Source organism: Lolium rigidum, chromosome 7 (genome assembly GCF_022539505.1).
Source record: "Lolium rigidum isolate FL_2022 chromosome 7, APGP_CSIRO_Lrig_0.1, whole genome shotgun sequence".
NCBI lineage: Eukaryota > Viridiplantae > Streptophyta > Magnoliopsida > Poales > Poaceae > Lolium > Lolium rigidum.
In genome coordinates, this window is record NC_061514.1 from 45,391,005 (window position 1) to 45,416,064 (window position 25,060).

At 46.0% G+C, this 25,060-nt stretch overlaps 2 protein-coding genes across 5 annotated transcripts; one reads left to right on the forward strand and one right to left on the reverse strand.

Moving 5' to 3' along the window:
• Window positions 1-200: 200 nt before the first annotated feature.
• Window positions 201-7,424, reverse strand: LOC124674917 (transcription factor TGAL6-like). 4 transcript variants are annotated; one of them, XM_047210973.1, is made up of 9 exons: window positions 6,053-7,424; window positions 5,230-5,318; window positions 2,160-2,400; window positions 1,992-2,069; window positions 1,767-1,826; window positions 1,582-1,659; window positions 1,112-1,468; window positions 802-1,038; window positions 201-713 (listed from the first exon to the last, which is right to left on the reverse strand). In XM_047210973.1, exons 2-9 carry the CDS (start codon window positions 5,280-5,282, stop codon window positions 555-557), a joined length of 1,263 nt encoding a protein of 420 aa, XP_047066929.1. In that variant the 5' UTR covers window positions 5,283-5,318; window positions 6,053-7,424; the 3' UTR covers window positions 201-554. The 4 variants fall into 4 exon arrangements, with proteins under 4 accessions (XP_047066929.1, XP_047066927.1, XP_047066928.1 ...); XM_047210971.1 differs by having other exon boundaries at window positions 1,112-1,471; XM_047210972.1 differs by having other exon boundaries at window positions 2,160-2,403.
• Window positions 7,425-19,596: 12,172 nt separating this feature from the next.
• LOC124676498 (RNA-binding protein P-like) lies at window positions 19,597-24,858 on the forward strand. The gene is made up of 2 exons (XM_047212543.1): window positions 19,597-21,144; window positions 21,257-24,858. Exon 1 carries the CDS (start codon window positions 19,597-19,599, stop codon window positions 21,133-21,135), a length of 1,539 nt encoding a protein of 512 aa, XP_047068499.1. The 3' UTR covers window positions 21,136-21,144; window positions 21,257-24,858.
• The last annotated feature ends 202 nt before the right edge of the window (window positions 24,859-25,060 follow it).

Consider the following 25,060-nt stretch of genomic DNA (forward strand, 5'->3'; position numbering starts at 1 on the left):
ATGGACCGGACGTACGCCGACGGCCCCGACATTTGGCCGTCGGCGTACGCCACGGCCGTCGGCGCAGCGAGCCATTCCTGTAGTGGTTCCGAAATATAAGCATTTTAAGAAAGCTGACTAGCTCTCTAAAAACGCTAATATTTTGGAAAGGTGGTAATAACATTTTTCCATACAATACAATGGCACCATGACGGCCGTACTAAGCAAGAGGAACATATTAACACTACTAGTTACATGCATATAATTACATCATATACTTATATCACTATTAGTCTGTCTCCTTCTCATTTGCAATTTCATCACTACTTTACCATCATGGTCATCATCATCATCACACCAAAAACATATGTACATAATCTTCTCTACCGCCCACCCGAAGAGGATGCTCGTTTCATCTGAACGTCACCAATTCTTCTGCCGAAACCCAGCGAGATGGATTTCTTCATCCTTCACTCACTGCCCATCATCATCATCATCATCATCGCCTCTGAACTACACAGCTGACGGATTACTACTAGCTTCTGCAGCACTTGAATTCCACCATTACTACGTTTTTAGCTTATGGCCGACTCGCGCGGGCGCGCCGCCCAGAGCGAGCTGAGCGCGCGGAGGCGCTGGAAGTAGTCCCCGAGCGCGAGGAGGCCCCTCGCCGCCTGCCGCGTCGTGAGGATCTTGTGCATATTCTGCAGCGTCTCCTGCCGGAGATGGTCCGCCTGCATCACCGAGAACGAAATGTTCAGTCCATGGATCAATATATCGATGTGTGGCGCCGAGGTCACTGCCTGTGATCGATTGGGTTACCTGCTGCACGAAGCCGACGAGGCCCTTGAGCTTCACCACCGCGCTGCTGGTGCCCATGTTATAGGCGTCGGGGATGGCGAAGGGGTCGGCGGTGGCCAGCAGGGACTCCGACAGCGTCTGCTGCAGCTTCTCCATGCCCTGCGACAGCGCGTCCTCCGCCTGCGCCGACGACTGCCGCAGGCTGTACACCGCCACCACCTGCTGGTCCGACAGCGGCTCCAGCTGCGGGCTCAGAATCTGCCACCAAGATTCAGTGTTAACAACCTGCTCGATCGTTCAGAGCAAGGTTTCAGTGTCGATGATTCATTACGTTGAGGACTTCGGAGGGCCGGAATCCGCCGATCCAGAGGAAGAAGCGCTCGGCGGGGGAGCGCCAGAGGCCGGACATGACGCAGAAGACGTCGGCGCAGGCGGCGGCGCTCTTGATCCGGAAGAGGTGGTCGTAGTTGGCGAGCCCGGTCTCCACCAGCATCCGGAGCTCCAGCTCGGACGTGGCCTGCGTCTGGAGCGCGCCACGCAGCTCCGTCGTGTGCCGCTCCTGCTCGTCCACCCAGTGCCCGTACTGGAGCTCGAACGCCGCCACGCCGGGGTCCATGGGCGCCCCCGCGAACCCGCCGAGGGACGGGTCGCCGTGCAGGCCGCCCGGGTTCGGACCGCCGAATACGCCCTGCTGCATTTGAGTCCGAGGAATAGCAGTGCGATTGGTCAGTAAATGCGACGCTGATCGATGATCGAGCAGTGGCAGTGAAGCTGCTAACATATTGTTGTCTGTGAATGTACCTGCTGTCTGGCGCGTTGGAGTTCTTGCTCTAGCTGGGCCAGCTTTATCCGGCTCGTCTCTAGCTGCTGGATGTAAGCCTGTATATGGAACACAGCAATGGCGTCAGTGATGTGATGAACTATGTTCAGTCCTGCATAGTAACGGGAACTCGAGACAGGTTAATTAAGCTTGTATATACAGTTACCTTTTTTCTGAGTCGACTTTTCCGGGCAGCCTCTCTGTTCTGTGCAAGTCTTCTCTGGGCCTGAATATATATAAAACAGCGCCCACAGTTTATAAGCAGAGTGTTTATTCTCCTTTGCAAGAATAAGTCAAATTTATTTACCATGGAGTTACACCGCTGAAGCTAATTACAGTACTTTTACAGAGTATACAGAAGCATGCAACAGATAATTCAAAGATGCTTCACCTTGTCTCGCGGCTTGCTCGCCTCCTGATCGGCGTCCTCTGCTTCCTCCAGCTCGTCCATGTGTGGAACATCTTCCAGCTGCAAACCACATCCAAAATGAGTACACACGAATGACCTACGAAAACCCAAGAGGAAGAGTAAACCAGCGAGAATATCTTGATTACTGACCCCCGTGTGGTCGAACTTGGTGTCCCCCTCCATGATGGTGGAGCCGCTGGTGGCCTGGCCGCCGCTGTCGACCTTGAAAGGGTCGGTGCTCCACATGCCGGCCACCGGCTGCTGCTGCTGCGGGGGCGGGGGCGGCTGCTGCTGGTGGTGGCGGTCGTACATGCCCATCCTGAGGGGCGCCGGCGCGTACTGCGTGGACGCCGTGGTCATGTACTCCGGCGGGGAGACGCCGCCGGTGACGCTGCTGATGGATGCCAACAGGGAGAAGAAGCAGCAAAACTACTCAGAACAGAGAATATGCGGTACAGACTACAGAACAGAGTGCAAAGCTTAAAGCTAAGGTAGGTGGCAGCCGCAAAGCAGGATATGCTGCCCTAGAGGCCTAGACTAGGAGTGAGTGAGTGAGTGAGGTGAGCTCCAGAGAAAAGCGTCGGCCGGTGTGAGAGCTGACAACGTACGCAACAGACGATATGCCGGTGGTGACCTGGCAGTGGCAGCCGAGCCGTGACGGCGACCACACTTTGCTCCGCGCGCTGGTACTGGTACAAGCCTGAACCGAGCGAGCTGGACGTCGCCGTCAGCACTGAATTACACGGTGGCCGTCGGTCTCTTGGCCGAGAAGCGAGGCATCCGAGGAGCGATGGAGCTGGCTGGAATCTGGAATCCGGCCGTGGCATGTACTGCAGCTTTTTTACTCGGAGAGAGACGGGACGAATCCGGCCGGGGATGGATCGATGGCCACCGCGCGCGAGTGGCCGTGGACGGCCGGCCCTTCCTCGTGTTCTTTTGTCCTGGCTTTTGGCGCTTGCAAAGGCGGGGGCCATGACCGACCGGTGCATGAGTGGTCGCGACTTTTGTTTGCTTCGCTGCTGTGCTCCGCGACAAAGACGACGCCAACTTGCCAGTAGAGTTTTGAGGTGCCGGGACGGCGACGGCGACGGCGACGGGGACGGCAATTAGTTCGTCCAACATCCATCACCAGTGACCTCAGACCGCAGAAAGCATAACAGTCCTACTAGCACTACAGATTAAAGACCTCCGAGCCTGAAGCTTACTGAGCTCGCAACGTTCTTCTGTAGTTCTGTGATCATGATCGAACATAGCAGGCAAGCTTATCGCCAGCGGGGAGTGGGATCGATGATACTCGAGGTCGATGCCACCATGATTAATCACCGACCCGAGACAGGAGCTCCACGAGTAGTGGAGAATTTTACTACTACCACCACCACGCACGGGGCCAGCACCATGCTGCACACCCGAAGGATGCCCACCTCAGCGATCCAATTATTGGCGCGGCCACTTGGCTTTTGTAGCAGCAAAAGCGCGGCAAAATTAGGCCTGTCGTCTATCCAGCCGGCCAGCGCACACGGAGGAGCCCAAAGCGTTCGCCGGCAGCCGTCGCTGCGGATAGCTCAAACCCCACCAGGCCACGCACGCAGGAAAGCAAACCACGTAGGAGCACCTGTGCAGTACTGATGCGTCCAGGTTCATTCACCGTCCTCGCTTGCCGCTCGTGCGGGTGTCCTAGACCTATCAATGGCATAGGTCTCTCGCTACGGGAAGAAGATGATGATAACATCTGATTGGCAAGTCGGCTGGTGGTGAACGATCATGCACTCACTGACTGATCAGTGATCGCTTTAGGAATTACAGAGTGAGCAGTGCCGGTATAGTGCCCTCTCTAGTCTCTACCTTGACGTTTCCAGCCTCGGTTGGCCATTCAAACTCTTCTCCCAGTGCACCGGCACGATATGTTCTGCCAAATCAAGCACTGAGAAGACATTTTGGTCTTCTCCGTCAGGGAATCAACTAGCATCAGGGGTCGCGCGCAGGGGACCTGCAGTAGTCCTCCATTCATGAGACTTCGCTGCCAAGCTTAATTGGCTCCGAATCTGTCTTATATACTGCTCAGGAACGGCTACCGTCGCGTGGGGTGCAAATTCAGAGTAACCTGTGGGGAAAACTTTTTTCCGACACTGGTTTATACCATCAAATTTGTTTCGTGATTCGTGTTAATCCTGAGTTGCAACATGGGTTGCAATTGCAACTGAGATCTAATGATCTGATGTCAACTCTTTCGATTCAGAATTAGCACAAGGCATCTAGCGTGCAACACCATCGAAAATTCAACGTGTAATCAACTGTTACATAGGCTGAGGGTTTTGCCAACTTTTAGGAGAAGAAAAAACAATTCAGTGGTTACGAAATACTGAAGATAGAAACATGATGGGAAGAAGATAAGGAATGTTTGATTGGCCTAGCTAGTCAGTTGGTGGTGAATGGAGATTGGTGATGCACACACTGATCACCGATCACAACAACTTTCTTCAGAGCAGTGCCGGAGTGGCCTCTCTAGTGTCTACCGTGCTATGTACCGGGTTGTGTTGGCTCTTTTTATCCCCGGTGCTCCCAGCACCATTTTGCCAAAATCAGGGCCCTGTCCATTCTTCCGTTGGGGAGTCAACTATCAACCTGTAACCCTCCACCGAAGAGACCAGATTCCAACGGTCATGGCTCTCAATTCTGAAAGATTGGCACCTATCGCTCGCTGACGTGTCGTGCAAATTCAGAGTCATCTGTGGGTTTAAACAGGAAAACTTTGTGTTTCTACGGTTGTTAGGGCAAAGAACAAAGCAGGGCATCTCCCCCTTACACTTTCCACGAATCGGCACAAGGTATCTCCCTAGCCTGATATAGCGTTTCGATCCTAGAAATGGCGATTCTTTTATGTCATAAACGGTGAAGGTGGTTAGCAGTGTACAGTTTGCTGCTTCGATTTGTTTTATGTTAGCTGACCTGACATGATCTTATTTTGGGTGCACTAGCCCACTTGCTCACGCCACTAGAGACCAGTAATCAGTTTACATCATGCGATGCCACAAGTATACTAGTGAAATATCTAATGCAAATTGCAGTACGAGTGTGTGCCGTCAAGTCTCCTCTCTGCCTGCCACCTAGCTAGTTCTACTTCAGACAGTGTGCTAATGTAACAGTCCCCATAATATTTATGAACTCGCAATGAATGACATGGAAGAAAATTAGGAGAATTTCAGGGGAATGGATTACATACCTGAGCTTATGGATGTTGAAATGGTCTTCGAGATATCCAGGGTAGAGCTCCATTATATCATACGACTACTTGAACTGATCACCTCATATCTATCAAGATGGAGAACATGAACTCATTCAGCAAAAGGGCGAAGGGGAACAAGTACGAGCTGTGTGGTTTATCACTACTGAAAGTTATGCGGTTCCTAAGGTTGTCTAGCGTTGTAGGAACATGAAGATATGGTCATAGAAAAATACTCTAAGCAGGTGCAGGATACGTTTTTTGAAAAAAAAAAATAGAATTCTGATCACTTGTTCGACACTCTTTATTCGGACGATATGAAGATTCTCACGAACTTGTTGGCAAAAAGAAGAGAGAGATTCTCACGAATGTATGGTTTAGGGGTGCTATTCCAGACTTATTGGAAGAGCGAATATGATTAGTCGTGTGCAATTGCAGCAATTTGCAGTCCCATTCAGAGTAACCAAACCAAGCAAGAAATTTGACAGGACTAACCAAAATTAGATTGCACAGCTGTTGGTGAGAAGTTGAAATCTGTCTGAGCACCAAACAGGATCATGTCTTTTCTTTCACTCTAGGCTCTAACAATAACTAGAAGGTACACAAGCCATGTATTTTGCAGGCTGCAGTGTGATGTTTTTCTTTTCTTCAGTCAGAACAGTAACTCCTATATAAACCTCCCTTATCAGTGATCCTAGCCCACAAAAATAGCAGAGAGAGAGAGAGAGAGAGAGACTAGAATTGAGCTTGATCTTGACTACAGAAGCTGGATATCAGGGAGCAAGCAAAATCAATGGATCAAAAAGACTGAGAAAATTAGTACCTTGCTGCGGTGGGCTTTTCTTCGACAGAGGATGATGGCCTCCTAATCGGCAGATATACAGCCAAGAACTCGAGGGAGAATCACTGAACACAGGGAACTCCTCCACTGGTGTGCTGTAGCTGAGCTCCAGAAGGCACCAAGTTGGGCAGATGAAGCGATGCAGCGTTATATAAAGAGCTGGCTGTCTTCCCTTGAAAAGGAGTAGCTAGCCAAAGTATAAAGAGCCTCCAGTATCTAATATTATCACCTGGGCCTCATGCTTAGGAAGTTAGGATGCACTACTAATTATTCTTTCCGTAAACTAGTTGGACACTTACATACACACACACATCATCACCTAACCAGGGGAGAGAGCCAGGAAAGTTTGCACATGATTCTGACAGAGGACAAAGTCACAAAGAGGGTAACTTTCAGGTGTAAAAGAGGCATGGGCTTTTAAGGGTGCATTTCAGTCTGAAACACTTGGTTGCTCCGACAGATCGACACATTGTCAGCCCAATAATTTCAGGTAAAACAAGTGATTGAAACAGCTAGTCTGTGATGGAAAGGCCTGGTATTAAGCAATCTCCAAGTAAATTATGCTACAAAACCACCGAGCAAAGATGGTTAATTACTGCACTGCATCCACTGTGACTACTGATTAGGCAGAAAGTTAAGACTCGGCAGAGAAGGAAACATTTGCGCTATTTGCAGTGCAGAAGAGACTTGCTTTGGCACAAGAACTCCCACAGGTTAAGTCCTCCAGAATTTTGTTAGATTATTAGCCACATAGGTAGTGGTAGTTGCAGGCTTACGGCACTACGGTCAAACAGAATTGTAATCTGAACTTGTATCAGTAATTCTATTGCTGGGGTAGTAGAGGGTGCCTTTGGGTGGGAGCTGATTAAGGCAAGGAGGAATTAAGTAATTGTGTAGGAACTCGATGGCCCTATAATGGGGTTCATGTTAGATTCCATGATGCAATCGAGGGACATCGTCACTAGATTCACTTGTTTGGGAGGGTGCATGGTGGAACTTGCCATTTCTGGGGTATCCCTCCTGATCACCAAACCTCTCTAAATATCCTAAAAAAGAAGCCTGCTTTACACCTCTTGATCTCTCTTCTTCTTCTACATGCTACCTGTCATCGTTCCTATAGATGCTCATTTGGTCGTGTATCGGCATCTTTCTTTAATCATTCATGTTAATGGTTTTATTCTCAAGATGAACACATCGTGGTAATCAGTCTTCAGATATCTTGATTCTCTGCATAATTGAGCAATAGCCAATCTCATCACATCAACACAGGCGAACTGCCATCAAATTCAGCTAATTTCGTTAAATCAAACTCAGCTGAACCAAAATTACACATGCCTTCACAAAACTGCACCTGGTTTCTAGTCGAAGTCGTCCCATCGTTGGGCAATGATTGCCCATATCTTTCCCCCCAAAGCAAGAAGGAACTACACTGCACAAACACTCCCAATTAATTAAGAAAACAGAGACGCAGAAGGAACATGTACACACATATAAAAACTGTTAATCCTGGTGGGGGCAGGCATGCACCCAGCCTCCTTTTGTGAATTGCGTAATAAGAGGCTGGTGCGTGACGACGAAGAATTCTCCTTTGCCATAAAGGCGCCCAAAAAGAAGAGGAACCTTTCGACGGCCAACCTAAAGAAGCACAAGATAAGATAAAAGCACTAGCTAGCAAGATTGATTGATCATTTTCGTTAGTGGTGTAATTAAGCGCCAATGATGCGGTCTTCGTTACTATGCATTGCTAAACTAATCTAGTACACAAAATTAACTTGATTCCTAGATCATCAGAAATTAACTTAATGCAAACAGCGAATGGGGGACCCTCGCTGATGGCAGCCATTGATATTGTTGGAGCTGTTTGTGGAGGCATATGGCTGTCGCGCTGCATATTTCTTGTGGTGTTTTTCGTCGATCGGCGGACGATTCCTTCGTGGCCTCGCCTTCTTAGCTTTTGGCTTGATCGATTTTGCGCCCTTCTTTCCGGTCTCCCCTGCCTTTTTGATCACCGCTTTTCGATGTTCATCATGTTTCTGTACGATTACACGGCAGATTTATAGGCCTTACGTTCTATGAAATTCTGAATCCGGCACTGCAGGAAGGACTGTAGATTGATCGGAATAAGAAATTACCTGCGTCATGGATAGCAACCGTGGTTTCTCTCGGCAGGCAGCAAGGGCGGCGGTAGATGAGGTTGTTGGATGAAGGGTCGATTAAAGGGTCAGCCTACCTTTTGTTAGCAAATATCACCGAACCAGAATTATTTGGCTAGGGTTTCATAAAACCGACCGAAGGAACTTTTATCAAAAAAAAAAACTACTACTATTGGCCCAGAGTTCGAATTTTCATTTGGCTGTTTTCCAAGAATAAGATCCTTTGGCTGTTTTCCAGTGATAATCTTTCTCAAAACATATTTTCGTCCCACTATATTAAGGGAATCGTTGAGCGTCTCCTAGGGATCGGGGATTTCGATCCCCCTCCTCCGCAGCCGTTAGATCAAACCAAAGCAATCATACACGTCCATCTAATTTCATCTGATTCGGTATAGAACATAGAGAAACACCCCACTCACATGGCTGGACCCCACCACCCGCATGAACGCAGAAGTTTATAGAATAAATGGAAACAAATCCCTGTTGTATCCACGAGCTCACTTTGCAGCAGCTATGGTCGAAACTCTGGCGGGAGATTTCCGCCAACTGGAGCAGCGCAGTGCTAGCAGCCCCATGGCCCTTTCCACCAACGGCAGCACTGCTGCCCTTACTGGTAGCACGACCGCACACCTAGGGTAGCAACGTCGCGCTTCCATCGTAGCACCGTCAGTCACCATCACGGGAGAAGACATCGCCGGTCGCCGGACGTTGCCAAATCTTCGCGGAACGCCCATAGCACCGCGGCTGGCCACCCACCACCGATGGTCACGCCTGGCAGCACATCTATAAGCACCCCACTGTCGACTACTTGACTTGAAAAAAACCTTGGAAATCCTTGCTAGAATTGTCATGCAGATTTGTATCAAAACAAAAAACAAAAATCTGAGTTTCAAAAAAAAAAAAAAAATCTGCTACAAAACCATAAAAGGATTTGAAGACAAATTGCAGCATAAAGATGGAAACTTTTGCTACAATTATTATGTAGAGTTGCATCAAAGGGGGGAATTTTCTGCTACAAAACATTCAAAAGTTTTCCACCTAAATTGCAGGATAGGAAGAAAAAATCCGCTACAATTGATATGTAGATTTGCGTCGAAAAGGGGGAAAATCTGCTACAAAAATATTCAAAGAATTTCCACTTTAATTGTACCAAAGAATTTCCCTACAATAGTTTAGGGTACTTGCATCAAAGAGACAAAAAATCTGCTATACAAACCTTCATCGTGCTCTCCATGAGGGTCTCAGCGAGGAGGAAGGGGCGCACGCTTGAGGCACCAGTACATGCGTGAAAGGATACGGTTGTCGCCTAGAGGGGGGGGGGGGGTTGAATAGGCGATTTAAAACTTTTGCGAGATGGGCTTAACAAATGCGGAATAAAACTAGCGTTTACTTTGTCAAGCCCAAAGCCTATATACTATGGTTCACCTATGTGCACCAACAAGTTATGCTAAGCAATACAAGCAAGTATGATAGCAAGATATATATAACTTCAAGCACGATGACTATCACAAGGTAAAGTGCATAAGTAAAGAGCTCGGGTATAGAGATAACCGAGGCACGCGGGAGACGATGATTTATCCCGGAGTTCACACTCTTGCGAGTGCTAATCTCCGGTGGAGAGGTGCGGTTGCTTAGTGCTCCCGAACGCCACAAGAGGCTCACCTTGAGGTGTGGTTGCTCGATGCACACCAACGCCACAAAGGCCTCACCCCAAGATGCGGTACTCACACCACACACCGAACGCCACGAAGGCGCCTCACCTAAATCTCCGGTGACCCTCGCCACAAAGGCCTAGGTCACGGTTCCACTAAGGGATTTCCTTCGAGGCGGAAACCGGGCCTTACACAAAGATTGGGGCACACATCCACAACTTAATTGGAGGCTCCCAACAAATCGCCACAAAGGCCTAGAATCCGTCTAGGGTTCCAAGAACCCAAGAGTAACAACCTTCTTGCTTTCACCACCACGAATCACCGTGGAGAAGTCAAACCGATGCACCAAATGCAATGGCAAGAACACCACAAAGATGCTCAAGTCCTTCTCTCTCAAATTCCAACAAAGCTACAAAAGCTATTGGGGGAATAAGAGAGGAAGAACAAAGAGGAGAACACACAATTCTCCAAGATCTAGATCCTAAAGATTCACTCACAAAGAGGTGATTTGGTTTGGTCAAAGTGTGGATCTAGATCCCCTCAATCTTTCTCTCAAAAAGATGCAAGAATCATTGGTTGGGGAAAGAGAGATCAAGCTCACAAAAAGTCAATCAACAATGGTGGTTAGCTTGAGAGAGAGAGGAGGAAGAAGAAGGAGCAAGCAGACAATAAAACAAGAGAGAGAGGGAGCATAAAAGGAGGCTCCAAAATTCTGTCCGTTGGAGGCAGCTGCGCGCGTGGGAGGGGGAGGCCGGAGGTACCGGCCAGGTTGGGCCGGTACTACCGGCCATGGTCGAACTGGCGCGGCGAGTAGGAGCGGGCCACGTGGCCAAGACGTGAGGGCTGGGGCGCGCGGGCCGGGAGGGGAGGCCGGAGCCTCCGGCCGGGGTACCGGCCAAGGTACCGCCGGGGCTCCAACCTCCCCGGTACCACGGGCGGTACCTAGCCCGGAGGCTCCGGCCGCTGCGTGGCCGGTGGTACCGCCCGCACCACCGCCGGCGACCACCCCTCATCTTCTTTCCTTTTCTTCTCTTTTTCTTCTTGTTTTTAAACTTAAATATGGAAATGCAAATATCTTGAGATTGGAGAATCAGAACGAGATGAAACCAATTTTGTTGGAAAGAGGACAACAAGAGCTACCCAACAAAAAGTGGAAATATGGAAATCAGTGGGGGGTGATTTTCTATGATTTTTAGAGGTGCAATGCCTCAACATGAGAAACCGAGAAAATCATCAAACTCGAAAACGCAACAAGTGATCTATGCAAAATCCGTTTTCGATGAACTAGAGCTTGTCATGAGAATAAGCACAAGCTCTAAAACATCACATGGATAAGATCTAAATAACAACCAAGAAAGATGATGCAAGGATGCAAAGGTTTGAGCTCTCTCCGAACGATACGATCGAGTTACTCACTCGAGAGCCCTCTTGATAGTACGGCAACTAAACTATAAACCGGTCTCCAACTACACCATGAGACCGGTGAGAAAGAAACCCTATCAAGAGCAAACCTTAACCTTGCGCATTCCACTTGATCTCGATGATGACGATCTTGACCGCAACAAGATGGAACGCCTTTCTTGCTTGTGCTTGCTTGACGAAGTCTTGTAGATTGCTCCCCCATAAACCAACATGGGAGAGCTTCTTCTTCGGCGCAACTTCACATATCCATGATCACCATATGGATGACAAGAGTCAATCAAAGGATCTCTTCGAGATGGCTCATCTTGAACTTGCACTTCAATTCTTCATCATGTTGATGTCTTGAAGTAACTTGAGGGCACACTTCATCTTCATCTTCAAGACATACTTGACAATTGATATCCTTCATCAAATTCTTCTTATTGCAACCTTGAAGCCAACATATGGTTCAAGAATTGCCTATGGACTACTCCTACAAATATAACTCAATGCAAACATTAGTCCATAGGGATTGTCATTAATTACCAAAACCACACATGGGGGCTCCATGCACTTTCAATGCGGCAATTCCGCTGCTATTCCTCGCGGGTAGCCAGATCTTGACACGATGATGAGGTTGCCGGAGAAATGCCGGTTGGTGGAGGTTGTGGTGTCAGCTAGCCCGCTACTGCAGGTGCAGATCCTCGTCGGCCCGCTCTCGCGCTAGCGCAACCTGCCTCCGCCAGCCTCGGTTGACCTCGTCATGCCGCCGTTTAACCCTGACCGTTGGTGCCGACGCCACAACCTACTGCTTCTCGCATGTTTCCTCTTCTTCACTCGAGAGAAATTGCAGCAGTGGCGCACCCTCGGTGGCAGCACAACTGCAGAACACGCAGCGGAGGATCTAGGCTCCCGGAGCGGCGATGTGGAGGAAGAAGTGAGGGGCTTGGGAAAAGAAGAGGAGATAGCAACGCTAGTGAGGAAGATAAAGACGAAATAAAAAAGCGGTAGTGTGGGACCAACACCTACGGTGGGGCGTGTGGCGCGTCACTGAGTGCGTGGCGACCCGAACGATCGATCACCCCGGGGATACACAGCGTTATAACAAGTTAACAACCACATGGTACATGTGTTGGGGCATCAGCACAAGCAAAATCAAATGAAACAAAAGAAGAAAAAGAAAAAGTAATGTCAACAATGCCGGATCAACGAAGACGATGATGACCCGCAACCGGTGCGCCCTCCAGATAATTCACTCCGCTGCATACCAAGCAACACATTTAAGAAGAGGTTTGATGACGTTGCTGCCCAAACTGATCATAGGGTCCCCCCATACGAGGAAGGGTGTGAGGAAGGGCTACACACTGCACCCTTCAAGAAGGAACGGCGGCGCTCGCGGCCGTCACCACGTCGGTGCCGGCGATCCGATAGGGATATCTCCCCCCCCCCCTCCAAAAAAAAACCCCGGATGCTCCATCACGCTCACTCGCCACCCAACAACATGTGCCATCATGCTCCATTGATTGAGTAGAGGCTACGTTATTGGGTAGAAGGACCAGAACATTGCTCCTCCAACCAGTACTGCCTCCAACAGAAAAGTCGAGTGGTTCCACGGGAATAGACCCTATTTATATGTATCATAAAAACATTATGGCGGTATTAAATTGTACTCCCTCCGTTTGAAAATGTAAAATGTTGGACCACTTTCTTTGGTTCACGCACTTTAATTTGTTTCTAGTCTATTTTTAGTATGTAGGTTCATTCACTTTAGTTTGTAACTAGTCTATTTTGTAAGCACCTATTACATTTCCAAACGGATGGAGTATGTCATATTTCATGTTTATGGTAATAGAAGGCTGGTATTCCCATGATTATGAAATGTTGCCTTAAATAGGAGCTACTTTGCAACCGGTCACAAAATTGCAAATGATTACTATTTTAGTTTTATGCTTAGTATATTACCACAATTTTGCAGTATCACCATAAATACTAATTTTGTTGCAACAAAAAATAAATTTGCACTTGTATTCTCACCAGATTATCATGATTTTGGAACATCATATAAATAAGTATTTTGTGCACATCTGAAAGAAACTATATAACATATATAATATAGCACTACGAAAACAAGATAGGTTGATTGGCTTGCGATGCACTCCACAAGGCGTTTCATTACACTTCACTGATGTAAATTGGCCAAGTAACATTTTGCTAACCAGTGCATGTTTACCCCATAAGACTCGAGTAAACGGTGCAATTGTGAGAGATACATTTGGAACCGATGCAGTTGATTGTGATACAGTTGATAAGGATGAAAATGAAGTCAAGAAGGATGGATATGCAAATGAGAAGGGCCATGACGCAGATGGAAAAAACACGGATGCAATTGAGAAGGACACAATACACTTCACAAGGATAAAATGTAGTTAATAGTGTTGTGAACTATATCTCGCGTCTCAACTCAACTGCGTACTTGTCTTAACATCATCGTGCATATCAACGGGGTCATCGTCTTAACAATGTCGGGTTCACTATTAGAGATGTTTACCGGTTATAAATTGATAAACGTCTAATCAGAAGTCACGTCTAGCAAGTAATGATGTGTGACTATGATTCTCACGTGATCGAGCTGTGGGTGCGCTTGACCCCTATAAATGTACATGCGATGAGCCTATTTACATACATCTTATGCTACCTACCTGTCCGTGGTTGTCATGGTTGTTTCTTAGGATCAAAAGAATCAAGCAAAGCGGGCACGGTGATAAGCTATTCAATTCCTAAAAGGGAAGGGTTAGTTAACATAGTATTTGTTGGATCCCAAAGCGAGGATGGATCTTGCTCGCTTTATATCGTCTTAGGAGTGCTGGTGAGTGAGTAGATGTAGTCTAATTAAGCTGGATGATGGAGAGTACATGCATGCATATATGGTGGCTAGCTTTGGCTTTGCAACTTGGCGTGTGATCTTTTGTGTAGAGAATGTAATAGAGAATGGAACTTGGCTTGTACCATGAGGCATGCATGGGACGCGATTCCTAGGTGCTACTCCACTGATCTCCAAGTTGCCTTCTCGATGGACTATGTTAATTGTGAGACCAACGACGTGAGCCGTGACATTGATCTTGTGAAGTGATCAGTGAACAATAAACAAGCAATGTGAGTGAGGTGATCCCAGGCCGGCCAATGGTTGTGGGTTTTCTTGTGTTTGAGGCTCTCTCCCTTTTGGGTTTTGAGGGGACACTTCTGGTCACGCGATGCGAACGGATCGATAGCCAATGGTGCTTTTTTTCAACAAGGAAAAACTCTTCATGGCAGACACAATTGAGCTATTCATATTTCTAGGTAGGCTTTAAAGATGAGAGGCCAGCCCCAACGAGTCCCGCTCAAAGGTCAAGGCGTTTGCTCACGTAGTGTACTCCTACATTGATTGACATGACATATGTCCAACTGCGATGGTATATACTCCTCTCTCTAAAGAAGATACCATCAGTGAGGACTATTTGCATTACAAGTAGACATTAAAAAAAGATGGGTGGCATCATATTAGTAGGCTAATGGATAGCTATAAGTTGTTTTTTAATTTTTAGATGGTTGATACATGTCTCAACCCTCTCTGGTCCATGATTGTAAACAATTAAACTCTAAACTTTGAAATAAATGAGTAAGGTTGTGTGCATCGATTGATGCAAAGTCTGGTACGCCTCATTTAAAAAAAAGTGAAAATTGGTAAAAATATATTTATGGAAGTTTAGAAGAAAATCCTACTACACAAAACCTTAACTAAACTTAGCTAGCTCAACATATACCAGATATCTTGACACTGATTTTTTTGGCCAATTTCGTGAACAAGCTACAACTCTCGGTCAACTCTCTAGACTTTGACACTTAGCTTTGATAGCTCAACTCCAGTGACCCCAAATCTGATATATTTTCCACCATTGGCAATTCAGCGAGTTCAGACTAGCGCTGGTTTTTTGTAGCACCCTTTTTATTAATTTTTAAAAGGATCATTGTTGTTATTTATCATCACATATGGATATTCTCGTGCAACCGCGTCTCCAAATCACAATGATGAAGATAAAATATAAATCTAAAATTCTCATTAAGTTAGCTCACATGCACTACATAAATGTCGTTTGAGCATACATGCATGGAAGTTCTCTAGGTATTGCAGCAATGTAGTATCATCACGATTTTGAGTGTTGTCTACTTTTAGATATTAATTATTGTAATTATCTGGAAGTGCTGCAACAAAACTGTCTTGTGTGACACTTTGTGCAATATTCTATCTCCTCGAGATTATTATGTTGCAAATACTCTATTGCCACAGGAAATATTCCATATTTATGCCCACAAAATAAATTTGTTACACCATGATGATAATTGTTGCGGCTGACTATGGCCACGGAAACAAATCATGATGATATGTTTGTTTCACGACAACAATAGTTGTGTAGTAGTAATAACATTGCTAAGTGCAAAATCTTCGCTTGGTTCATCATTAAAAATCTAGCGTGGACAAATGTTCGCTTGCAATAAGAGGTTGGCCAAATAGTAGCCTTTGCCAATTTCACAAGCGCGAGTGTAGTTGGCGCCTTACATGCCTTCGCGACCTCGATCTGTCGCTTTGGCTTGGCATTGACTCGGTCAAGGAGTGGTGGTTTCTCGTCATCCAGCTTCAAGGTTCCGCTCGGAAGGCAACGACTTCTCTCCGCATGCTCGTCACTTGGAAGCTATGGAATGAGTGAAACCCGAGAGTTTTCCATAATGTCCTTTCCCTAACTCGGTCGATCTTCTCTCGCATTAAGTGTGAGGCTGTGATATGGGTCAAGGCCGGGTATGTCATCTTGGTGCTGCAATCCCGGGTGAGTAATCCGTTGTGTTCTTCTAGCTTTGGCCATGTAATGTAAATATTTGAACCTTCTCCTTCTTAATCAATTGAAAATGGCAAAGCTTTTTTTCCATCGTTTCAGTTTATTTTTTGCAAATATATGCTACAAATGATCAACTGTGGCACAAATTATCACCACGTTATATATTGCAACAAATGGAAAGAAATATTTTTATTGCAATGAATGTTTGATGCAAGAAAACATTACTCAATGCAACAAAATCAACCGTTGCACTATGGCATTTTCTTTGTACATGCGGAGCCTTGTAGTTGAAGTCGTGCTGGTAAAACTCCTGATTGAGAATATGAACAAGTCACCGCTAGCTTCATCAAAAGGAGGCAGTTCTCTTCCTACTCTACCAACTGTGTGAACCCAAAACTCTTAAGAATATACAGCCAAGGAGACATATCTCAAGAGGGAGACACATTCACGCAAGTTCGTAAAAGCCAAAGCCTATGTGTGTAGCATATCTCCGGATGAAGGACACGCATTTCGTGTCCATCTAAGGAAGCCAAACTTTTGACTTAACTGTTGCAACTTGCATAGCTGTGAGCATCAATCAGTACGTCTAGAGTCTTTGGGAATCTGAACTCTTGAAACAAGCATGTGCATGTATATATATCCGTTAGGTGTGCTTGTAAACTATTATATGGTCATTCCGTCATGGGCAGGCATTAAAAATGTGGACGGTCCAGTATATATGAACGAGCCATTGGTAGTGACTTCGGTTGGTTAGCAATGAGAACGAGCTAGCTGGAGGGCCAACAATTATTGGCTATACTTCTAGTAATGTTCAACAGATGTTGGATTCTGGGAAACTAAGGCACTGGCAATTAAAATCTAACATTAACACGTACTGTTGTTGTATCTACTAAAGATGAACCAAACTTCTTATTACAGAACTTGATGTTAATACATGCACATTTCACCTTTTTATCTGAAAAACTCACCTAGTTCTTTTGCTACACGGCAGCCTCTGAATTGATAGATGCATATGACCAGCTGATTGTATTACAAGTGTTTTGGGACCAATACAAATGGAATTGTAACCTTTTCCGGAAAAAGGAGTGATGGTTTCCCTACAAGGACAGAAAATGGAGGTTCCATTGCTTCAGCAAAGTGTGAATTGGTGGGGGCAGCCTTTCTCCAAATATATACCCTGACTTTGTCCCACTAAGGGCAATAATTCGCACAATGTGTATCCAGCAAATGGAGCAGCCAATGTCATCTCTACCTCACATTTTTTTTTCTTTATTTGGACAGGCACAAGGCAAAGGTTGGTAGGCTCCCCTTATGCTCATAAGAAGGAGGCACAAAACCTCACCTCGTGGAGAAGAACACTATGTGCGTCACCAACGCTGGCCTCTGGTTGCTCATGCGCCTTTAAGCTGACTATTGCTCTGGCTAATAACCAGTGGAGCTTTCATGAGTAGATTCCTTGTGCTTTTGACTATGCTTATGAATTATTTGGCCCCTCGTACATTTGAGGGTTTGACTTGCTGCTATATATGTAGGTTGAATTCAGTCCGTCCTAGTTTCAGGTTCCAGATATTTTTCTCGCAAAAAAAGACCTTTTCTACCTAAAGCGTGGTACCCTCTCGAGTAGAAAGTTTACGGAAACATCCGCTTATTCATATCAAGAATTCAAAGAACAAAGTGTTCATACTCGTGCTCATGTAATAAAAGCGGATTGCATACCATCATCAAATTCATAAATCGATGATGTATTGTTTTTTTTATCTTCCTCTGTTGCGACAATGTACCTTGCAAAGACTTCTTGATGGATCTTATCAGCAACAACAAAAAGTAGATTGTTAATCATCTCAACTGATCAAGGGGCACATCGTTTGCAGGATCAAATTCTGAAGTAATTTAGTTGCAACCAGCTTACCATGGTTTCCTATGAAGGAAGCAGCAGATAAGAAAGAAGGAAGTTTGATGTGCGAAGTAATCATAAGTAATCTAGAGAAAATTATATTGCCTTAAAACTAGCCTCTCTCCAGCACATGATACCAACAGCGCTGAGATCGCGAAATAGGTGCGAAGGAGACTTGGTGGAGCAATGACAAAGGTGCCCCTATCAACTTTTTTTTTTCGAAAAGGAAAATAGCACTCTGGCCTCTCTGTATTGGGAAGTTTAGGCGATTGAGTTTAAGTATGCCAAAAAATGAGCTCGATTTTACTCCCAATAAAGGGATCCAAACTCGAGTCGAAAACGAGCTCACAAGCCTATAGAAGTAGAGATCGAATTTTGATATGACTCGTCCATTTACATGTGTACATAACTTCGTCATGTCTACCTGAGCTTTGTCGAACTAACTTTATTTGCCATATATAGTGAGCACTCAATTAATTTATAGTAGACTGTGAATCATCTCAACTGATCAAGGGGCACATCGTTTGCAGGATCAAATTCTGAAGTAATTTAGTTGCAACCAGCTTACCATGGTTTCCAATTTAGGTGTGGCCCAATTGAGTTAACCATTTTACACTGAAAAATCCTATGAAGGAAGCATCAGATAAGAAAGAAGGAAGTTTGATGTGCGAAATAATCATAAGTAATCTAGAGAAAATTATATTGCCTTAAAACTAACCTCTCTCCGGCAAATGATAACAACAACGATGAGATCGCCAAAAAAGGTGCCAAGGAGACTTTGTGGAGCAATGACAAAGGTGTTCCATCCAACTGTTTTTTAACAGAAAAGATAATAGAACACTGGCCTCTTCATGAACCGATGTACATAATCATTTGTATTGCGAAGTTTAGGCACAATTAAGTTTAGGGATGCCAAAATAATGAGCTCGATTTTAGTCCTAATAAAGGGAGCCGGACTCGAGTCCAAAACAAGCTCACAAGCCTACCAAAGTTGAGATCGAGTAGTTTGATATGACTCGTCCATTTACATATGTACATAACTTCGTCATGTCTACCTGAGCTTTGTCGAACTAACTTTATTTGCCATATATAGTGAGCACTCAATTAATTTAACGGAACTCAAGCCTACCCAAGCATGATGGAGCTTAATATATTTCAGAAGAAAATGATTTTCTTGAGAGTCTTTTTTTGAAAATTTGGATTTCTCTTGGATTACCTACCTTTGTGAAGCCAAGATATTTTTTAAGCCCAGAAAAGGACTCGTTCAAGCCCTACTTGGACTGGCAATTCAGAACAGATTGATACTTTAATGGGCTTTCGATGGAGTTCACTCATATGGCCATCCCAATTAATGGCCTTACAAACATTACAGGGCTACTCCTGCAGTTCATGCAAACCGGCCCAGATGTTCTTATGGGCTCTGCGCCGCCAGCGCTAATCCTGATCTACCACGTTATTTATCATCAAGTTCAACAACCCCAATCCTCTCTCCCGTGCCGTGACCGTGACAGCGTGCCCAATCTCCACCTGCGCCTCCCCTAAAACCCTAGCTCGCATGGCGCCCAAGAAGCGAAAGGCGGATCCGGCCCAGTCCGCCGCCCTCGCCGCCGCCGCCGCCGCCTCCGACCCCGCCGCCACCAACCACCAGCAGGACCTCCCGTCCCCCGACCTCAAGCCCCGCGGCACCATCTACTTCCCCATCGCCGACGACCCCCCGGAGCCCGCCGCCGACGCCGCCGACGACGACGACGGCGCCGACGGCGACGACAAGGAGGACGTCGCCAAGATGCTCGAGCCGCTCTCCCGGGAGCAGCTCGTCGACCTGCTCCGCGCGGCCGCCGAGGCGAGCCCCGCCACCATGGCGGCCGTGCGGGTCGCGGCCGAGGCCGACCCCGCCAGCCGGAAGCTCTTCGTGCACGGCCTCGGCTGGGGCGCCGGCGCCGACGACCTCCGCTCCGCCTTCTCCCGCTTCGGGGACCTCGAGGACTGCCGCGTCATCTGCGACAAGCAGTCGGGCAAATCCAAGGGCTACGGCTTCGTCCTCTTCCGCTCCCGCGGCGCCGCCAAGCGCGCCCTCCGCCGCCCCCAGCTCCAAATCGGCGGCCGCCTCGCCTTCTGCCACCTCGCCGCCTCCGGCCCTGCTCCCCCGTCCGCGCAGGCCCAGAACCCTAGCTCCAATTCCAACGCCAACACCAACACCGGTACCACCAACACCGCCCCTGCTTCCTCCTCCTCCTCGCAACCCGACAACATGCAGCGCAAGATCTTCGTTGGCAACGTGCACGCCGATGTCGATGTTGACCGCCTCTACGAGTACTTCTCGCAATTCGGCGAGATCGAGGAGGGGCCACTGGGTTTTGACAAGAGCACTGGCAGGCCCAAGGGGTTCGCGCTCTTCGTCTACAAGTCTGTGGACAGTGCCCGGCGTGCCCTGGAGGACCCGAACAAGAGTTTCGATGGCAAGGTGCTCAATGTGCAGAAGGCAATAGATGGGAGGTCGAAGACGCCTGGGTCCAACTCAAATGCCAATCCTAGCGCCACCGCTGCTTCTGCGCAAATGGCCGCGCCTGCAATTGCCACCATCAATCCATATGATCCAGCATCGGTGTACGGTGCTACTTCTGTTCATGACATGGGCTTCGCCCAGCAAGCTGCCATGCTGGGGCTTGGTGCGCAGCAGCAAGCATTTGCGCAGCCCAATACTGCAATGCTTGCCATGATGGCAGCCGCGATGCAGAACCCAGCCATGCTTGCGGCGCTCAATCCGGCTTTTGCTGCTATGGGTGCTGGGGGGCAGCACACTGGCATTCCTGGTTTTGGAGCTCAAGGTTTCGGGACGCAGGGGTTCGGAGCTGCTGGTGTCAATTTCCCAACTGCAGCAGGTCTCCAGGGAGCTGCATCATATCAGGGTGGCCCTCCTGGTTTCCAGGGGACACCTGGGTTCCCAACTTCTGCTGGGTTTCAGGTTGGCCAAGCCGCTACCCAAGCTGCCGGTACTACTGCAGCTGCTGCTGGTGCTGCTGGTTACCAGGCTGGGGCTGCTGGGCAGGGTCAAGTGCCCAGTTCCCAGACTGGCTTTCAGGGTGGCTATTGACAGCACTAGGTATAACTCGCAAACCACTACTGATTTGAGGTCTTCATTAATTCTCTATGCATTATTTGTTAGTTGGTCATTTTGCCCTATAGCTTTCTGATCACTTCTCCCTGTGTTTTAGTTTGGCATCTGCTGGTCGTGGTTCGTTCGTGTGGTTTTGCATTCGGATGGATTTTGAACCTGTGTTGGTGCTCAAGTGTTGCGGAAGAGTTCCTGCTGTTGACTTTTACTGCCAGATGCTTTTCAATCAGATGCCTTCTTGGCAGTATTTGCAGAAGGAACTTTTGTTGAAGTACTTATGTTGTTCTTATTGCCAACTATGTAGTTTCGCCCTTGCAACTTCATCATGTACTTTATTGTTCTGTAGTTGGTTTCATGTACTGAAGTATCTGTATTTGACTACTTGGGTTGTTATCTGGTCTTATTGATTATGTGAAATGGTTTCTGGGCACTTGATCTCAGTTTGGTTGTAGTTGCAGTGGGATTTGGAGGTATGGGATATTCATATCTTTTGCACTCATCCTGGAAATTTCTGACTTCAGGTAGAGTTTGACAGATGTGGCGTTCAAAATCTTTAGTAACCGAGAGAGCTTTATTCTCCTTGGAACTTGTTTCTTGAAATGTTGAGTTTTTTTTGCTATAGCCATGGAAAATAGGTTTAAAGCGTGCCTCGTGTTATATATACCATCTCAGAAATAGTTATCTGCATTTAAGGATGGTGATCAACTGATCATAATTCATTTCTGGCGTAAAAAATAGACCATAAGGAACTAGACCACGTGGCCATGGAAAATAGGTTTAAAGCGTGTCCCGTTTTAAATATATACCATCTCAGAAATATTGATCTGCATTTAAGGATGGTGATCAACTGATAATAATTCATTGAAGGCGTAAACAACAGATCATCAGGAACTAGACCACGTGGCCTTTTTAAGAGACGACCATGAGGCAGCTCGTGTGGGCGGAGCACAGGGCTTGGACACAGGTCGCGGGGTTCGGAGCACGGCACACCTATGCGCACACCTCTAACCAACTGGTCGATGACCCTGTTCTTAAATGATTATATTCTCTTCAAGGCATGTTCTTGGAGAAGTATCTTGAACACAATTATACAATGAAGCCATAGCAGTCTGGACTCTTTCATTTTTTGTTCACACGATTGGTTATGCCTTTACTCTTCATAAAGGAATTTAGCTACACTAGAATCAAATTTTGGTTGAGGGTATTTGCTTGTGCTTGGATATGCTGATCAATTTACCACAAACAAGGACCAAAATCTGCTAGTTGTTCTGTAATGATATGTTGGTATTGAATTGCAAGGATTTGATCATTTATCTTGCTCCCTGTATATGTGTGATGCTTAGGCCATGACTAGGCATATCCGTATATAATTACCACAAACAAGGACCAAAATCTGCTAGTTGTTCTGTAATGATATGTTGGTATTAAATTGCAAGGATTTGATCATTCGTGTTGCTCCCTGTATATGTGTGATGCTTAGGCCATGACTAGGCAGATCCGTATATAATTAATTAGATTCGAATGCAGAATTTAATCAGACCTGGGCTGTTGTACATTGGTGTCCAAATTCAATCGATGCGCTTAGAGGGGACACTTAGGGAGTTAGCATGAGTTAATATTACTCCTTCATTAGTTTACTCTTCTTCGTTTCTATGGAGGGGTGATATCCTTTTCTGTTCTCTCTTGATCCTCTGCCAAGTGTGATTTGACAACGCCTTATGCTTTTGAGCCCTTGATACCATTTTTTTTTCACTTCTGGCAAGTATCTCATGAATACTTCTACAGTACTACCAACAGATGAATCCTTTTCTGTTCTCTCTTGATCCTCTGCCAAGTGTGATTTGACAACGCTTATGCTTTGAGCCCTTGATAACATCTTTTTTACTTCTGGCAAGTATCTCATGAATAATTCTACCAACAGATGAATTTCTGAATGTTTCACATGTACTTGAATATAAATTTCTTAATACTAGCTAGTACACGTGAAAACCAAGCCAGTCTATGAAATTAGCTATGTCATTCACCGAATCAGGTTGCATTGCATGTAATGCTTTGAACTGTAGCCCCCTTTAAGTCATTGATGGATTACCCATTGTTCAAAAAATGGCCGAGATACCGATTTATCGTGAATCGGGTGATAACCGATAAGATTTCCGCATATCGGCTAATTTATCGCCCGCACCGATTTGCAGCCGATATTTCGGCCGTTTTTCGATGAAATTGCGCTGAAATTTGGTCTGATAGTCGATGTTTTCGTAATATAGTCTTGTAGAACTGTGCATTAGCTCAAATTTTCCATTTTTATTGATTCAAATGCAAGGAATAAAGGTGATACTTCTATCCAATGCTCTAATGTTATTCTTACATAGCATATTATAGAAAATTTAGTGCCAAAAATTTGGATTTAGAAAAAAATAAGCCAATAAATGGCCGACCGATAAAATCGATTAATCGGCCGATAAGCGATTAATCTCCATTTTGAGGCTGACCGATTAGTTAACGATTAACGATTTCTTGAACATTGGGATTACCCTTTGATCTGCTTTTTGTATATAGATTAAAAATTACATCAAGTTTCTTCTATGAATTAAATTACGTTGCGCCAATTGGGCTTTCATTATTCATAATACAACTTTAAGTTTCCATGCTGGAGTAGCATTTAGTTAATATTTGTATTGAAAGATGGCCATGTTGGGCAGATGAAACTTCTCTAAAATGGCAAGTCCCAAGCAACAAAGCTTCATCTAACCAATTTCTTCTTGCCCATCCCAAAGTTTGCTGATATGGAACTATTCTTGTTACCAGTTATGCTTCATTCTTACCTGTACTGCTTGAATTGTCATTTTCAAGTATATATGGTCGTTATGGTGCTTTAAATCTACTCTACTTGTCATTTTTTTTTTGCTATCGAGTCTTTTCGTTCTGGTTCATCAACTATTGTTGTAAAGTGTGAACAGCTTATCACTTGCACCCATCTGCTATTAGGTATCTTTGTTTTGAGCTTACCATATCAGGTCGCATTCTTACTGTTTGATAAGATTCTGTCATGGTAATTTTGGAAACAATGTCTTCCTAGTTTGGGAACATCTTATTGGGCTCTTCTCTTCATAATTGTTTACAACTTGAGCAAGTGAAGACTTTTCTTTCAGGCGCAACCCAGAGAACGCGCATGCAGCTTCTTTGAGCTTAGGAAATTTTCATGGAAGGATATTGCTTCAGATACTTTGTTTCTGATAGGAGGGTCCTCCTCCTATACAAAAGCTTAGCTGGTATTTTGTCTGTTGTCCTTTCTCCCAAGAAACTCCAGTTTGGTGGTTCAGCTGGATTTTTACACTGCAAATATATAGCAAAAAAAGGTGAAGCCAATACTGTATGCCAATTGTGGTACTCAGAAACGTCTGCTGAAATTCAGTTCCGCCATCCATTATCCGCTCAAATTGGTGAATCACTGCAGTACAAGACAGGGAAGTTCTGATAATACGTCCAGAACGGTAGGTGGATCAGACAAATTGGGGATGATGATCCGGACACGAACGTTTATGAGCTGATTTCAAAAGTGTAGCTCACGGAAGAACAAAGGGATCATATTCCCTGATTTCCTGTTCGCCCACTAATCTTCCCCACTTTATTGGTAAGCATCCAGCGTGCAAGTGGTCTATGCTACTTTGAAGCTTTCCTTGATGCTGCTAATCTTCGCTCGTATTTTTCTGTATCAACCAACATGTGCCTTCCGTCTGTTCTCGGCCGTGTTCGTTAGCAGAGGCGCCGAGTTCTGTCAGATGAAAAATATCTCTCGTCCCGTTCAGTACGAAGTGGCCACTTGATGGCTGATACTACATAGATATCTGCTCAGCAAAAAAGAAAAAAAAGCTGATGGGAGGCCTGCTAGCAACGGCAAGGTCAG

What these genes read in the sequence shown, in the direction of transcription:
- LOC124674917 (XM_047210970.1), bottom strand. Translation starts at nt 5,282, where the DNA reads ATGGAGCTCTACCCTGGATATCTCGAAGACCATTTCAACATCCATAAG. An exon ending in AAAGTCGACTCAGAAAAAAG is followed by an intron (nt 1,660 to 1,766) that starts GTAACTGTATAT and finishes TTCCATATACAG; the next exon opens with GCTTACATCCAGCAGCTAGA. An exon ending in GGCCCTCCGAAGTCCTCAAC is followed by an intron (nt 1,039 to 1,111) that starts GTAATGAATCAT and finishes TCTTGGTGGCAG; the next exon opens with ATTCTGAGCCCGCAGCTGGA.
- LOC124676498 (XM_047212543.1), top strand. Translation starts at nt 19,597, where the DNA reads ATGGCGCCCAAGAAGCGAAAGGCGGATCCGGCCCAGTCCGCCGCCCTC.